The sequence below is a fragment of the Phalacrocorax aristotelis genome, chromosome 24 (genome assembly GCF_949628215.1).
Source record: "Phalacrocorax aristotelis chromosome 24, bGulAri2.1, whole genome shotgun sequence".
NCBI lineage: Eukaryota > Metazoa > Chordata > Aves > Suliformes > Phalacrocoracidae > Phalacrocorax > Phalacrocorax aristotelis.
This window is the reverse complement of record NC_134299.1, coordinates 6048353-6065482: the sequence shown is the minus strand read 5'-3', so window position 1 is coordinate 6065482 and position 17130 is coordinate 6048353. Positions and strand designations below refer to the sequence as shown.

Below are 17130 nucleotides of genomic sequence, written 5' to 3'. Positions count from 1 at the left end.
TCGCTGCGGAACCAAAGCGCGACGGCGTCGGTTTCTGGGGGGAGTGTGGGGCGACAGAGCCGGAAGTGCCGTCGCCAGGGGCCGGCCGGCCGGAAGTGGGGGCGCGGAGGGGCGGCCATGGGCCGCAGCCGCTCCAGGTCGCCGCCGCGGCGCGGTGAGGAGGGGGGGGGGCGACACCGGGAGGGGGCGGGTGGGAGGAGGGACACTGGGGGGACTGGCCCTGGGGGGATGGGCCTGCGCCGAGGGGACCCGGGGGGAGAATGCGGGCCTTTTGGGGGGGAGGGAGCGTGAGAAGGCCTCGCGTGTGCACTCGAGAGGGCAGGGGCTCGCTTCCTCCGCCTCCTCTTCCTCCTCCTCTTCCTCAGCTTTTCGGGGATCAATCACCCGACAGGTTGGTCACCCCACTCCCGGGAGAAGGGCTTTTCCTGCCGCTCTTCCGAACTGTGCGGGTGCCGGTGGGGATCTCTGAGCGCAGCCGCGGAGGGGGCGGGGGCTGTTGCGGGGTCTCTGCTTGGGAGGTGTCCTTTTTTGGGGGGTTTTCTTTGAAAAGCGGAGAGAGATGCGGGGAAGTGGAAGCTTGGGCCCCTCAGGACAAGAAGGACCTTGAGGTGCTGAAGCGTGTCCAGAGAAAGGCAAGGAAGCTGGGGAAGGGTCTGGAAAACAAGTGTGATGGGGGGCGGCTGAGGGAGCTGGGGGGGTTTAGCCTGGAGAAGAGGGGGCTGAGGGGAGCCCTTCTCGCTCTCTGCAGCTGCCTGAGAGGGGCTGGAGTGAGGGGGGGGTTGGTCTCTTCTTCCAAGGTACTAGTGATAGGATGAGAGGAAATGGCCTCAAGCTGTGCCAAGGGAGGTTTAAGTTGGATATTAGGAAAAATGTCTTCCCTGCCAGAGTGGTCAGTGATTGACACAGGCTGCCCAGAGAGGTGGGGGAGTCACCATCCCTGGGGGGGTTCAAAAACCATGTAGACATGGCACTTGGGGACATTGTTTAGGAGTCCTGGGGGTGTTGGGTTGGGCGTTGGACTTGATGATCTTAGAGGTCTTTTCCAGCCGTAATGATTCTGTGATTCTATGACTCTAAGCTAAACCAAACACTGCCTTTCTCCGAGCAGAGCGCAGGCGTTCACGGTCCACCTCACGGGAGAGGGAGAGGAGGCGAAGAGAGCGGTCCCGGTCCCGGGACAGGGACAGGAGGAGGAGCCGTTCTCGTTCCCCGCACAGGAGAAGATCCAGGTGAGGGGCAGAAATGCCAGCACCGGCGTGGGGCCAGAGAGCCCGGGTGAGGCGCAGGTGGGGCAGCACAGGGACAGTGGGACGCTGTAAAACCATCTGTGGTAATGGCACAGCCTGGAAGCTGCCAACCCACCTGCGTTTGCAGGTCGCCGAGACGGCACCGATCCAGCTCCTCCTCCCCGCCGCGGCTGAAGGAAAGGCGGGATGAAGAGAAGAAGGAGGTAAAAGACTCCAAAAGCAAAGAGCGTCAAATCACAGGTGAGTGGGTGGATTTTCCGTGTTAAATACGTCCTAAGTTCCCCACATGGGCTGGGACCAGCCCTGGGGACACCCTGGTGCTTATTTAAAATGTTTTCGGTGAACGCCGCCAGCTGCGTTTGTCAAACTCTTATTTTGTTGCCTCGGCAGAGGAAGATTTGCAGGGCAAGACGGAAGAGGAGATTGAGATGATGAAAATGATGGGCTTTGCCTCTTTTGACACGACAAAAGTGAGTGTGGATCGGTGTGGTGGAGCCTGCAGCCGCCTCCGATGGGCTCGGCAGTGTCCCCGTGCCCTTTTCGGAGATAATATGCTGAGTTTTGGGACCTTTATTCTATGTCTTTTCAGGGGAAGAAGGTGGATGGTGCCGCAAATGCATACGCCATCAACGTGTCACAGAAGAGGAAATACAGGTTTGTGGCCAGCCTTTTTTTCTGATAGAAAGAGAATTGTTTTGATGGGGTAACGCAGCGCAGAGGAAACTCTGCGGCCGTATGTCAAAGCCGCTGTCTTTCGCCGCGCAATGCCGGCGATCCAGCTTCTCAGGCCTTCGGAAAAAAGCAAAGTTTACAGTTTTTTGTGTTAGAGTGGGGTGAGAGGCCTCTGGTTCCTCCTGGAAACGGGGAAAGGCCAGAGATGAGGAGTGAAAGGAGGGTGTTGCATGCTTTTTTTGCCTGTTTCTTACCCAAATGAAGCCCGGTGCCTGTTTTAGCCAGATGGCCCTGGTGAGCGCTGGGGTGCCCAAACAGTCCAACCTATGCGAGGTGCCCCCTCGGCGGGAGTTTTCTTGCCCTCCTTTGTACAAATCCTTGGGGAATTTGATTCCCTGTGGCCACCGGGCACAGTTACGGGCCACCCCCTGGTGTTTTTACACAGATTTCTTCAGAGCTGGGAGCCCCAGTGGGGTTTTGTTCCTGGTGCCGACTCTGGTTCCTTCTTTCTGGCTGCAGGCAGTACATGAACAGAAAAGGAGGATTCAACAGACCACTGGATTTCATCGCTTGACGCTGGGCTTGCTCGGGGGAGAACCACCCGCTGAGAAGGACTTTGCTCCCCGGCACAGGCCGCTCGGAGACCAGATTTTTGGAGGAATTTGGGTTATTCCCATCAAATCCCGCCGCGCTCGCCCTGCCCAGCAGCCGGAGAGGCCACGAGCCACCCTTCCCTGGCATCTTTGAGTTGTTTTTTACGACAACCCCCACTGGGATTTAGTTGTGTTTTTCCTGTTGTTTTTTGTCATCACACCGCGTCCCCTGTGACAATAAAACCCCTGATATATTTTTTCCTTTTATTTTTATAACTGGGGAATGAATCGGGTGAGGAGGCTGCTGGAAACCTGTGGCTGCTTGTTCACCCGAGCTGCCGCGGGAACTTTACCCATGTCCCAAAAACCTATAAATTTATACAAATAAATTAAAATCTGCGTGTGTGGCTGTGGCCGCCTTCTTTTGGCAGAAAGCCACTTTTTTTTTTTAAAAACTACCTTTTGTTTTGTTTTTGACAACCCCACTGGGCTTTTTCTGACAGCACCGTGTTCTGCTCGCTTCCTCCCTTATGGCTTTTGCTAATTAACACCTTTTGCTAATTAATGCCTGGCTCACACCGAGGGGGTTGGGGAGAGGCTGAGGGAAGCCCTGGGGTCAAAATAGAGGTGCTGGGGGGTTTGGGGGGTGGGGGGGTGGCTCTTATCCTCCCCAGTTACAGCTTTGGGGGGCTGGGAGGGGCCTCCCCACTTCCCGCCGTGTTCTGGAGGGGTATGGGGGTGCTGCGCTGGGGGACTCCCAGTTTGGGGGGGGCGCCTGACCCTGCCCGGAGTGCGGGAGCAATTGAGGGGGTCCCGGGGCGGGGGTCCCTGTAACTCAGCCTCGCCCCACCTGGAGCCCTTGCCCCGCCCCCTCCCCGCTTTCTCGCTCCGCCATTGGCTGTCCGAGCGGGAAGTGTGACAGAACGTGTCGCCAAATGGAGTGAGGCGGTTGGGCGGGAGGGGGCGGGTTAACGGCGGGAGGGCGTGGAGCTCTGGCCCAATGACGGCGGGGCGGGGCGGGGCCTCGGGCACGGCCCCCTCACGCCCTCCCTTCCCGTGCGGGCGCTGGGCGGGGACTCCCTCACCTTTTTTCCAATGGGTAACGCGGCGGGGGGGGCGTCGCCCAATGAGCGGCGGCGGGAGGCGGGGCGACGCGGGGCCTGGCGGAAGGGCCGGGTGAGGCGGACAGACGGTGCCGCCGCCCCCCCGCCCCCCCCCCGCCGCCGCCGCCGCTCCCGGACCGGCCCGGACCGGCCCGGCCCTTCTAGCGCGGAGCGATGGCGGCCTGCGGCAGCCTCAGCATCCAGATGCTGCTGGAGGCGGCAGAGTACCTGGAGCGGCGGGAGCGAGGTACCCTGTTCCCCCCCACCCCGGCACACCGGGCCCGGTTCCCCCCCCTAGCCGGGCCCGGCGGTGACCGGCTGCCCGCCCTTGTCTCTCCGCAGAGGCCGAGCACGGTTACGCCTCGCTGCTGCCCGGCGGTAAGGACGGGGAGGGCCTGCGGCGCCGCGCCAAGGCCCGGCGGAGCGGTGGAAGCAGCAGGTAACGGCCGGTACCGGGCGGCGGGGGTGGGGGGGGCCGGGCTGCCCCGAGAGCTGGGGACGGACGGACGGACGGACACCCCTGAGACCTGGCGGGGCTGGGTCTGTCGGGGTTCTGCCTGACAGGGCTGGGGGGAGGCTCCTGTCACCCGGGCCCGTAAGGTCCTGCTGCCACGGGGCGTGTGGCAGGGCTGGGGGGGACCCTGCTGCCACGGGGGGTGCCGGGATCTGGTGGGATCCTGCTGTCATGGGGGGCTGGTAGGGCTGGGGGGGACCCTGCTGCCACGGGGGGTGCCGGGATCCGGTGGGATCCTGCTGTCATGGGGGGCTGGTAGGGCTGGGGGGGACCCTGCTGCCACGGGGGGTGCCAGGATCCAGTGGGATCCTGTCCTCATGGGGGGCTGGGAGGGCTGGGAGGGGACCCTACTGTTGTGGAGTGTTGGGATCTGGTGGGATCCTGCCCTCACAGGGCGCTAGCAGGACCCTGCTGTTGTGGGATGCCAGTGGGATCCTGCCCTCCCAGCAGGTTGGCACAGCTGGGGGGACCCTCCTGTCCTTGGGGTGCTGGGATCTGGTGGGATTATGCTCTCACGGGGGGCTGGCAGGGCTGGGGGGGACCCTGCTGCCACGGGGGGTGCCGGGATCCGGTGGGATCCTGCTGTCATGGGGGGCTGGTAGGGCTGGGGGGGACCCTGCTGCCACGGGGGGTGCCGGGATCCGGTGGGATCCTGCTGTCATGGGGGGCTGGTAGGGCTGGGGGGGACCCTGCTGTCATGGGGTGCTGGGATCCAGTGGGATTCTGGCCTCACAGGGGGCTGGTAGAGCTGGGGGGACCCTCCTGTCACAGGGGGTGCCAGGGTCCAGTGGGAACTTGCTGTCATGGGGGGCTGGCAGGGCTGGGAGGGGACCCTACTGTTGTGGAGTGTTGGGATCTGGTGGGATCCTGCCCTCACAGGGCGCTAGCAGGACCCTGCTGTTGTGGGATGCCAGTGGGATCCTGCCCTCACAGCAGGTTGGCACAGCTGGGGGGACCCTCCTGTCCGTGGGGTGCTGGGATCTGGTGGGATTATGCTCTCACGGGGGGCTGGCAGGGCTGGGGGGACCCTGCTGTCGTGGGGTGCTAGGATCTGGTAGGATCCTGCCATCATGGGTTGACCCCATCAGGGGACCCTCCTGTCACAAGGTGCTTGGGCTCTGCCACAATCCTGCCATCCCAGCCCCACGGTGCTCCGGCACCATGCTGCCACCCCTTTCCCCTCAACAACTCCATGAGAGATTCCTGTCAGCACCCCTCTGCTCCCCCAAATTCAGATTGACACGTGCCTGCCGTGCTGGGACGACGTCTCTCCGGAGCATCTCGGTGAGACGTGAGGGGCAAAAAAACCTCCCGTCTTGGGCAAACTTGGGTCCAAAACATGCAATTGTCTGACGTGGCGGATGGGTTTGCTGAAGGGAATGTGGAAGTTGGGCTTTTGATTTCAGGCTCGCTTGCGTCGAAGCTCGGGAAGTGAAACCGTCCTCAGTCCGTGAGGGTTCTTCGTAAAGCAAGCGAGATTTTTCTAACGTGCTTATGGCCAAGTGCAGGGTTTTGTTCGACGCCAAAATTAAATCACCTAGTACTGCTTTCCTTTGAAAAAAGGAAGCTCCTTGACTATCCTCCCCGAAATCCACCCAGAGCCTCGATCCAGGTTATTCCTCACCGATGTTAAATAGGCGGCCCGTTCTCAGGAATACTAAAATGCCTTTTGTCCGAGTTGAAGTCGGATCCAGGCAGCCGCATTGTTTTGCAGGAGCGAGTCCCACCAGCCTGGGTATTTTGTTGTTTTTTTTTTCAGGGAGTATTTAATTATGCCTCCCAGGCCTGTGGATTAATTGCTTCACGCTCCCATGTCTTGTTTTATTTGCTCACTCTCCTGTTTTATACAACAGACACTGCTGCCTTGTAGCTGGCGCTTGTGTCACGATGCAAACCGGAGCCACTGTGTGGACTTCTTTCTTCCCAGCACCCGTTGTGGTTTATTTGGTCGCTTTAATAAAGTTAAAATCACTTGGGGCGTCGTCGAGGTGAAATTATCGCTGACTTTCAGGAGGGCTGGCTCCGGAATGCCGCCTCTGTGCCAGGACACGCACATCCAGCCCCTCGAAACAGCTACGAGGGAAACTTTGTCGGGCGGAGCGAAGCCTGAGCAGGTTCATCCCGACACGTCACCGGCAGACGATTGCTTCCTTTCTCGCCAGCCTATTTTAGGCTGTTTGCCCAGGGAGGAGCAACGTGGCGATGTCACCAGATATGTCACGTTTTCGTGGTTGGGAGCAAACTTGTCTGCGTGATGCAGCGACAGCTGACCTTTGATAGCTGCTGTAACAACAAATACTGCCCGGAACGCCCCATGAGTTTTGTTCGTACCCTGAACCCTGCTGTCTCCCTGAGCCAGGGCGTTCCCGTCTCCCTCCCGCACGGGCGTTTCGGGGCCATCGGTCTCCCGTTGAGGGAGCAGAAGGCAGGTGAGGTCTCTCAGTCTCATCTCAAGCAGGCTCCAAGTGAATTCATGCGTGTTTGTTGCGCCTGCACACGCTCCAAATTTCGTTTTCGGAAGATTTGGAGCTTTTTCTTCACTTAAGGTGAATCAGAACAGCCCAGCAAAGGTCTGTGTTGTATTAAAAAGAGGCTGGGTAGCTGCAGCGCATCCCATTACCTTCTTTTATTATGGTCTGCAGGAGAAAAGACCACATTTTGAGGTCAACGCTGGCGATCAGCTCAAGTGTTGGGGCTGATGGGTGAGGTTTTGGTTAGTGGGAGGCGCAATTAGTGACTCTGTGGGCATGAAGGTGCCCAGAAAGGTGTCTGGGGTCACACAGCGAGGGGGTCTGCCTGCCCCGGGGTGAAGCTGCAGTCCCCTCTGGTCTCCTGTCCCCTTTTTTGTTATCCAAAATTAAAATCCATCAACTAAGGAACCTTTGTCTAAATATTAGTAGTTGTGGATGCAAACAAAAAAAACCCCCATGCTAGGAAGGATTCTGAGGCAAAGCTGCAGAACAGGGAATGAATCTGTTATTAGTAAAAGTGTAGTGGTGATGGGAGCCTTTGTTTGTCAGTAGCGATGCTCAAAAAGCGCTTGGCTTATTTACAGCCAAGGCTCGCTGCAGTTCATCACCTTGTGTGAGGTTTGCAAGCGCTGCGGCAAAGGGCTCGGTGTAAAACACAGCAAAAAGTTTAATGGAGAGATCTGATGGGAGCCGAAGAGCCAAGTGCTTCCTGGCTGTTTGCAGGTGCTCTGCTCGGGAGAACTTGTCGTTCCCTTGCGTGTTGGGATAGTGCCCGTCCATTTGAGTGAGACGTGTCTCAACTGGAATCGAATGGTTTTGGACTCTCTGCAATCGCCTGTGAGCAGGACGCTGGTCTTTAGGGGTGGATTCCTTCAACCAGCGCCACCGGAAAGCAAACGAAAGGAGATGGGCTAAGATGGATCTTGTTAGAAAGCCGGGAGGGCTGTGGTGACTTCCCGAGCGGTGGCGATCCATCGCAAAGTGAAGGAGGCCCTGGTGAGCGCCTTCGACCGGTGCATCGGTGTTATCCCGTGTTATATCCTTCGGCTCCAGTGCCTGGAGGAAACCAGCGCTCCCAGAGCCAATGGGGGCTTCCAAATAGGCGTCCTTATCCAAACAGCCTGTGGGTTTTTCATGTCTTTAGGTTTTCAGGCACATAACGACATTTTTTCCTAGAGTAGGTCACCTCTCAAGCTTTTAAGGAGAGGCAGGAAATCGGCTCTTCCCTAAGTGTCGGTCCTGGTGTCACGGGCAACCTGGCCTTGTGTAGCCGTCCTGGTTTTGATGGAGAGAAAATAAGTAGCAGCTTGCGTTTTCTGCCTTTTCTTAGCTTCATCGAAATTAGGAGCTGCAGGGGAATTTGTAAATGGACGTAATGCCCGCCTGGGTTTCAACATCACATTTGGCATCTCTCGTTAGGAGGTGCTAACCCGTTGCTGGACCTGGGGAATCTTTTCTTTGCACGTCACCTCCCTGGCAGCTCGCCCCAGTTTTGCAGGGAGACGACTGGCTGAGCAGTGGAGACAGGCACGAACGTCAGGCGCCATCAAGACTTTGGGGGCTCCCGGTCGCCGTCTTACATGGCCGTCGTGTTCTGAGCTGGTTTGGGGCTCCCGGCGCGAGACGCAACTGCTCAGATGCTGCGCAGCCTTCGAAACGCGCCGTGCTTTCCCCAAGGGTGGCACCGAGCACCCGACCCAGCCCAGAGCCGTCAGCCCCCGACTCGTCGCTTTAGGTGCCAAGAATTGCAGATGCTCCTCTTGCTTTCTCTGCCCTTCTTGTGCAAAAAGGCTTTTAAAAAAATAAAGCGCTCCAGGGCGCCTGCGCTGTCTGAAAACCCGCTTAGAAGGGTTTCGATAGAGGCCCGATAGAGGCTCGGTTGCAGGTTTGCGTTGAGATGGAGCAACTTCCCTGCTCAGAGATCAGCCCTTCTGCCCTGAGCGTGCGGTGAGCCTCAGGGCTGGTGCTTCCCCTTCTCCACGACGAGCCCAGAGAGCGTTCGCTTTTGGATGGTGTACCCTCTCTTGCATCATGGCACCGATACGGCTGCTTAATCCCAGCTCTAAAATTGACCCCGTCCACATTAAAATCCAATCTTACAGTTTTTCTGGCCCTTTCATCACCATTTATCTGGCAATTTCTCCGTTGCACCAGGCTGTCTGTGTCCCTTGGGCTGTCTTTGCTGTCCCCACAGTACCGAGCGGCTCTGAAAGCCCCCAAGGTTTGAAATTTTCTGGGGAGTGTTTACTAAGGCCCACATGTTAATCCTAATTGCGGCGTACCTGGTCAGACGGAGGAGTTAATAACTTGTTCTTTCTTTTTCAGGTCAACACACAACGAGATGGAGAAGAACAGGTGAGTGTGGGAGGCTTGTTAGGAGCTGGGTTTGGGTGAATCGCTGCTTTTCCCAGGGGTTGGGAGCCGGGGTCAGGAAGCCGAGGCGGCATTGAGATGGGGAGCGGAAGAGAAGGGATGGGACGGCTGGATAAAGCGGCCACCAGGGAGGTTCCTGATGTCACCCAAGGTGAGTGCTTGGACTTGAAGCATTCCCTGCCTTGGCTGCCAGGGCAGCTGTGCAATAAGGAGGTGGGAATGATATTTCTCTCTTCTGCCAGCTCCTGTTTTGCTGGAGAAACCCTTCATCCCACCTCTGAGCTTGCTAGGGGGAAGGGTTTCCAGCCCTCTTCCAATTCCTGGGGGCAATCCCATGCCGGTGGGATGGCTGTCATCCTCTGCTCGCCCGCAGTCGGGCTGCAGGTACACGGTCAGAGCTGTGCACGAAAATAACTGTGATTATTTTTGACAGACCGGTGCAGGCTTTGTTGTCCAGCTGAAAGATGGCTGTGTGTCCTTGATAGGCAGCTTTTTTCCTCAGCATGGCTTGGACGTGGCTCAGATCCTGCCGTGTCCTGCTGCCAGCGCAGGACTGGCATGAACCCAGTCGGTTTGTATCTTAAGAGGCAGAACTGCCCACATCCCAATTGACATGGGTTAGGAAAGGCCAGGGATGCTTATTCCCTGTTCAAAAAGACAGAGAAAACCGGCATTTGATTACTTCAGCTCACCTTGCATCCCCCTCGCCTTGTTCAGACCAGAGGCATGTCGAAATCCTGTTGGTAACGTTGCACAAGCGGGTGCAGTAAATGCTCTGCCTTTTCCGCCCCTTCAAAGAGGCCGGAGAAATGAGCTTCTCTCTTGACAGGGCTTACGTGCCCCTTCTCCCTTTGCTCCTCCTTAGAGATACCTTAATCCCATCCTGTGGTGGTCGAGCCAGTGAATCTAGGCCTCGACCCAAGTTTGCTGGCTTCCTCCCACCCAGCACGAGGAGCCGCTCGGCTCGATACGGGCAGGGAGGGCGATGGGAAGGTGGGTATCTCAGGGAGCATAAGAACAGGCACAATGAAACGAGCCCCTGGGCTTGGAGCGTCCTTTGCCCGGGAAATGAACCCTTTGAGGGTTTTTCTTTTTTTTCTTTTATTATTACCAGTGGGATTTTGGGGGCTTTTTAAGCGTGGCAGCAGTTTCAGCTGGGTGAAGCGTGGCAGAAATGCTCTTTTATATACGCTGCACCTCTAACTTTGAAGCGGAAACCCCAGTTTTGACTCCGGCGTTGGCGTTGTGTAATCCAGAAACTTGTTCGGCGCTGGCCGAGCGGGGCGGGTTGCTGCTGCGCTCCCCTCTGTGTAACTTCTGCTAGGCAGGGCGGGCTGGCTTCTTCCATTCGGTGTTTTTCTGGTGCGAACGGCCAGCGTGACAAGGGGACCTTTTTTTTTTAGCAGAGGTAGCCGAAGATTCTATTTTGTGGCCGCAGCCCTCGCAGAGTGCGACTGGGCTAGCTCCTTGTCCGTAGATCTCGTGGGTAAATCACCTGTGAGGCAGCACGGCACAGTCGGACAGGTCTGCACAGCTCCGGGCGGCTCTTCCTGCCCCTGCCCAGGAAAACAATCTTTGCAAAGCCTCATCTTGGAGCCTGTCAGTGTTTGGGATTTACCTGAACAGTAAAGACCACGTGTTTTGTTTGCATTGTAATTCAGGAGGTGCCCTGTGTAGGCAAATGCCTGTTTACTCCTGGTGTGCCCAAAACAAGATAGGCAGGTACTTGCAAAATCCCAATTTGCAGCCGCCTGTGTTGATCGGGTATTTCAAAGGCGGGTGTTGCAACCGATGCCCAAGAATGTGACCTAAATCTTGAGGTTACGGTGCTGAACACGAGCGAAGCCGGCCCATATCGGGAGCATCTCGGTTATCCGTGGGTAAAAGGACTTCCCCGAGGAGCCAGGGTTTCCCTTGGCAGTGGTGTGCAAGCAGTAAAGCATTAGCCTACATACTAATGCAGACAAAATCCGTGTGTGGTACGGGGAGGGAGGGATTCCTGCGCCGGGGTGGCTGAGGAGCGTGGTACTGCTTGGGGCCGGCATCTTCTCAGGGACCTGGTTTTGTTTTGACCGCCGCTGCCTGTGCCAAGGTGATGGATCCAAAATCGACCTGTTCCTACTTAAAAACAGGGAAAGGAAGTGTTCCCAAGGGTTTACAGCTACGTGGCACCAGCCTGGGCGGGTTCAGCTGTCGGCGGAGCAAAGCAGTGACCGAACAACATCCCTGTAGTGAAGCTTTCTGGGAGGAGGAAGCCCGAAAGCAGATACCCTCGCCCAAGAAGTTGAGGTTTTTGGCAGGTGGGGTTGGCCGAAGCCAGAGTCAGGTTTTTCGGAGAGGTCCTTTTGGCTGGCTGCGGTTTTCGCCCAGCACACGGAAGCTGCTGCAGCGTGGGAAGGTGTCTGGTTCGGCTTAGCTTCCAACCGCCCTGATTAATCGTGGTCGCAGGGATGAAATGCCATTTGGGAAGCAGGTACCTGAATGCTCAGCGTGTTGTGTGATCTTCTTACAGGCGTGCCCATCTGCGGTTGTGTTTGGAGAAGCTGAAAGGGCTGGTACCGCTCGGACCCGAAGCCGGCAGACACACCACCCTGAGTTTACTAACGAAAGCTAAATTGCACATCAAGGTGAGCGTGGGCTCGTTCGGTACTGCAATAAACTGGGCTCCGTCCTTGTCGGGGTGGTTCCGAGCTCGGCTTTGCGAGCGGCGCTGCTGTACAGGGCACAGGGGTTTCAGGGCATCCGGACCCTCGAGCGGGACGAAGGTAACAGCCAGGTCAGGACGTTGCTTTGGAAATACTGCAGGAGGTTGATGCTGTTGCAGGTCAGTATTGCCCTTCTCGCAGTTGGCACAGTGAGTCTGTGCGATTCTCCTTATCAGCGGGCTCAGAGAGGGCAGCCACGTAGCTTTACGTGCCACCTACACCGCAGCGAAGGCCTTAGGGGTGAGGCTGGCTGCAGGATTGGAGGACAGCTGCTTTTTTCCTTTCCTTTTAGAGTATTTCGTACTTTGCTCTCTGTCCTTTAGACTTTGACTTGACAGGGCTCTCCTTGCTGGGTGTATTTACAGCTCTGTGAGCTGAGAGATAACCAGGGGAGCACTGGCATCGGGCTGTGCTCGATAACTTCCTAGTTATCAAAGACTGAAACTATATAAATAGGATGGGCCTGGCTCCAGTGTAGCTGCCCACATAAACTGCTTGGAGGGGGAAGTGTGCCTTCTCTGGCGGCCTCGGGGCAGGTCCAGACCTCTCCATCCCTGGGCCAGAGGCTGCACCCCGCTTCGACATCTGTCGGCTTGCAGGAGGAGGAAAGTTGCATCTGTGTGCGCTCAACATCCTGAGCGTGGGCTGCCGTGTTGAAGCCGGGGAGCCTCTCGGTGGTTGGCAGTGGTCGTGTGTAGGTGTCTCAGGTAGCGAAAGCAGTGTTTCAGGCGCGGCCAGAGGCTGGGGAGCTCACGGTGCCTCCTTCTTTGTCCTCTGCAGAAGCTTGAAGACTACGACAGGAAAGCCGTACACCAAATAGAACAGCTGCAGCGGGAGCAGCGGCACCTGAAAAGGCAGCTGGAGAAGCTGGGGATAGAGAGGATAAGGATGGACAGTATTGGATCCACTGTGTCTTCGGAGCGCTCGGACTCGGATAGAGGTGAGACCCCACGCTCGGGGTGGAGCAGGGCCGGCTGGCGAGAGCTCTGGCCGGCTGTGTTGTAACGGTAACTCTTCCCCTTGCAGAAGAGATAGACGTGGACGTGGAGAGCACGGATGACCTTCCTGCGGACCTCGACTGGAGCAGCAGCAGCCCGAGCGACTCGGACGAAAGAGGGAGCCTGCAGAGCGTCTGTAGCGATGAGGGCTATTCCAGCTCCAGCGTGAAGAGGTTGAAGTCGCAGAGCAATCGCAAGCCTTCTCTCAGTCTATAAGAAGCAACTCCCGTAGCCGTTTCACCCGTTGCTCTTTCCCCTTTGGATCTCGTTAGGTAGCACACTGGACCGTCCCGCCATTCTCTTGCACATAAAAAAAGATCTTAACGTACCCCTGACTGAAATGAAGTTGAGCTTTGCCGAAGTCCCAAAACACCGCCAGGGCTGCGGGTGGCAAGCTGCTCCCCGGAGCGCGCCTCCGCTCGCACGTGCTGGCTTCTCTTCCCGGCCAAAACTCCTCTCTGCGAGACCGTACATTCCAGCCACATTTTGAAGCGCCCGAGAATATCGCAGCAGGAACAGCAACCTCGAAAGCCTGTCCCTGGGTGTTTTTGGCTTGCTGTCGCTGCCCGGTATTCCGGATCTACTCCACATCTGCCCAGCGACATCGCATACCTGATAATCAGCAGCAGGGCCCAAATGTAGAGCTTTTGGGTGTGGATTTGAAGGCAGAGCCGGCCTCTTGCATAGTTTAGATCCGGGAGAGAGCGGAGGCAAGTCAGCGATTGGCACGCAGAGTATTTCGGCTACGTCGTGTCTTGGACAGGCAGAGGGATCGCACCGCCGGCCGCTGGCGCAATAGTCGGAGGGCTCGTCTCCGCTGACTCTAAATATTCAGGGTGGCAGCACAGCCATATACACCCCAGCCCAGCCCTGCTGTCTTCCCAGAGCTGGAGCCTTACTCGCATGGGGAACACGGCTCGGGGGGGCTGCGGGGCTCGGCAGCCATCGTCCCCGCTCTCGCAGGGCCTTGGGTCGGACGCCTTCGGTCTGGGAAGTTTTCTGTTCTACCTAAAAACAAACGGTCCCTGTCCCCGTCCCGTGCGATGTCCCACCTCCTGCGTCGCGACTGCACATCGCTGTTCTAGGCGAGGGCCCCTGGAATTTTTTTTCATGCTTCTTGTCTCTGGGACAAATTTTTTCTACCTCGGAGAGATGAACAAAGATTATCTCCATCCCTTTAGCACAAAAAAAACAAAGATGATGCCTCATTTGTTTTACAGAAGCGATGCCCGGCCCCATTCAAATCCATCGCGCGACAGTTTAGCAATAACCTGACAGAGAGGGGCAGCAGGGCAGCCTCCGGCCGTCGGCGCCCGAGGGGACCCCACGGATCTTAACCGGCGCATCCGAAGCACTTAGCCGGCCGGAGGGGAGCTTTCTGAGCACTCAAAGGGGCTCGCGAAGGATTTTGGTCACCGCCTTAGGGAGACAAACCCGAAGATGCCAAGAAAGGGCCAGAGCCCTTCCCACCGCCCCGGCGGCGGGGGCGTCCCGACCTGAGAGCACACGGAAATGTACAGAAAACACGCGAGCTATAAATAGTATTTATTAATTTTTCTATGTACTGGAGACAACATTCTTACGACTTTCTGCTTTTATAGATGCTCGGGAAACTTTGATATGTAGAGGTCTGCTAACGGAGACGTTTCTTTTCCCCTTGAGCTGGTTGAAGGTCTTTTCCGCCGCCTCGGCAAACCTCTCGCCGGATCCCCATCGGTGCCCGGCGCCCGGCGAGGAGCCGCTTCGCTCTCCAAGGGCTTTTCTTAGCGGTGGGAGACAAAACCGGGCGTCCCCCAGCACTCGCAGTCCGTACAAATCCCCTTCGAGAAATGCAGTTTCCAAAACGCCGAAAGTCACCGAGACGCTCCGCAAAGTGCGAGTGAACGAACAATACAAAACTCAATTTGGGGTTTTTTGTTTGTTTTTTTAACATCCTGAAGCTATTTTTGGCTCATTTGAAATCTTTGAGAAGCAAGAGGATGGGAGACAGGGCTAGCGGATTGCTGAAATCTCTGGAGTCTCAGCTCTTTTTGCGCGTGCTAGGTTTTGAAAGCGAGAAAATCAAAGCCACGAGGTGTTTTTAATTTTTTTTTTAAAGCAGATGGAATTTTTCCGACGTCTGGCAGATTTGCACTGACCTGCAGCTTGGGTGCCCTCAGCATCGGTACGGCCGAGTCCCAGCAGCCCCCCTTTGGCACACTCAAAACCTCTACGCTTTCAAAAATAGAGGGAAAAAAAAAAAGAAGTGCAAAAAGATGAAAAGCACGGGGGAAAGAAAGTGGAATATCAGCACTCCGAGGCTGGTAGGCGTTTGCCGAGAGCCCTCCCTCACCCCCTTCCAGAAACCGCCTTGGGAATCCCAACGGAGCCACGGCTCTTGCTACCCTTGAGCGGGGAAGGGCGACGCCAGGCGTCGGGAAAGCGCCGTCGGAGTTCAGCGGGAGGTGGGAAACATTTGGTTTTTGGTTGTCGTTTAGCTAGACCGAGTCGTAAGGTTTTGACTCGACGTAAATTAGTATTTTTTTTTTTTTTCAGTGTTGTGCCTTTTTGAGTTCCTTCTGTTGGTGAAACGCAGCGTGGGGGTTGCTTCCTCCCCCTCCCCCCTCCTTTTTTCTTTCTGTCCCAAACTAATAATTATCAGACCTTTGCACTGTTGGGATGTGCTCCTCTCCAGCCTGAGGGCGAAGAGAAACGGGAACCCTCCAAAACGATGCACTAACCTGGAACGAGGCTGGAAATCCGGCGGTTGATTCCTGGCGAGTGGCCGGGACCGTTCTCCGGCGGCTTTCGGTTTCTCCGGGTCCCCCCACCCCTTCGTCGGCCGAGGCGCCCGGCGGCTGTGCCAGCCTTTTCCTGGAATTCACTGATCCACCAGCATTCCCAAGAAATAAGCTGCAGGAAGGACATTTTTGTAGATTGTGATTTTTTAAAAAAAAAAAAAAGGGGGCGGGAGGAGCCGCTCGCGCACCCCGCGTTTACAACGGATCGTTGCACAGACAGGCGTGAGTTGAAAACACGCTTTTTTTGGGTTGGGTTTTTTCTTTATTTCTTTCTCCTCGCAGAAGGCGGATCCCGAACCGCCATCCCGGGTGGCGAGAGGTGGGACCCACGTCCAGGCGGAGAACGGGGCTCTATCCGAACCCCTCTGGAGCCGGTCGCCGCCCCGGCGCTTTGCTCCCTGACTCGTCCCCCCCATGTAGCAATAGGTTCGGGCATCGCCTGCCTTTGTTTGTAGCAGGTTTCAGGTCTGGACACTGCGCCCCGTTTTGCGGGAGGAAAGCTGGTGTAGCCGAGCTCCCCGCTTGCTCCCCGGGAAGCGTCACGTCCTCGTTCTGCCGCGGCACCAGCCGAAACCCACGAGGTTTGTTTCATCCTTTTAATTTACCCGGCGTAGCGGCGCGCGAGCCATCCGAAACATCCGAGCCAGAACCGTCTGGGCGTTGGGTTGGCTTTTCTTTTTTGACACATTTAATTTGCGCTTTTCCATTAGTGTTTTTTTTTTTTTTTTACCTCTCTCATTTCTTCTTTTTGCTTCCCAAGAAGTGAAACCACTCCGGCATCAGCTTTATTTTGGGCAGTTGAGAGCCGGGGAGCGGCAGATGGGAGAATATAAATTCTGTTTCCAGCTGTTCGGTTCCTGCTGTAAATACCACGTTGTCATTCTGAATCCTGTGTCAAGACCATCTAATGGTGCTTTTTATTACAGGTAGCACACGCATTTTTAGAAACTACGTGTTTTAGATGATCTTTGCTGTGTATGTGGATACTTCTGTATTGTTCAACTGTTAGAAAATAAATTATTTCATTATGAAAGAGAAGCGTGTGCCGGCTGCTGCCTCGGGAAGCGAGCAGGAGGCGCCTGGGGACGTCACCCGGGTGGGAGATGGCAGCGGGGGGTGGTTCCGGACCCCTCGGGACGGCAGAGCCCAGCGGTGCAGGCGCCTCATTGGCATCGCTTTTATTTGAGGCGGTGCCTGCCTCCGTCCCCCCTTACCCATCCCGCTGCCTGAGCCCCGTTTTCAGCACCCAGCCGGGTAGAGCTTCGCCCCCGGGAAGGGTCTGGGGTCCCCTGGCCTCCCCATAGGGAGGTTTTCCCCACAGCTGAGGGTCCCGGGGTAGGCTGAGCTCTGGTTTGGGGTGCTGGTGCCCCTGGGCAGGCGGTGGGCCCCCTCCTGTCGCCGGCATCCCGCATCCCCTGTCCTGCATCCCACACCTACCATCCCGCAGCCTCCATCCCGTGTCCGCCATCCTCCACCCCGCAGCCCTCATCCCTTCCTAGGGAGGAGCCCCCCCCATCGCTGTGCCCTGGGGCGTCAGGGTGGGGGGGTCCCACTGCTGGGACACGGCTTTCCCAGTTTGGCAATGGGCCACCCGTGGGGATGGATGGGGGGACAGTGAGCAACCCCCTCGAGGTTGCCTCCTGGGAGCTCTTGAATGCCTCCAGGGTGCCTCCT

The 17130-nt window shown here is 57.0% G+C and overlaps 2 protein-coding genes across 2 annotated transcripts; both read left to right on the top strand.

Moving 5' to 3' along the window:
• Nucleotides 1-29: 29 nt before the first annotated feature.
• Nucleotides 30-2769, top strand: SNRNP27 (small nuclear ribonucleoprotein U4/U6.U5 subunit 27). The gene is made up of 6 exons (XM_075074553.1): nt 30-154; nt 1109-1229; nt 1375-1487; nt 1638-1717; nt 1837-1901; nt 2439-2769. Exons 1-6 carry the CDS (start codon nt 118-120, stop codon nt 2491-2493), a joined length of 471 nt encoding a protein of 156 aa, XP_074930654.1. The 5' UTR covers nt 30-117; the 3' UTR covers nt 2494-2769.
• Nucleotides 2770-3663: 894 nt separating this feature from the next.
• MXD1 (MAX dimerization protein 1) lies at nt 3664-16491 on the top strand. Its single transcript, XM_075117389.1, has 6 exons — nt 3664-3862; nt 3958-4054; nt 8926-8955; nt 11486-11600; nt 12459-12618; nt 12705-16491. Exons 1-6 carry the CDS (start codon nt 3790-3792, stop codon nt 12890-12892), a joined length of 663 nt encoding a protein of 220 aa, XP_074973490.1. The 5' UTR covers nt 3664-3789; the 3' UTR covers nt 12893-16491.
• The last annotated feature ends 639 nt before the right edge of the window (nt 16492-17130 follow it).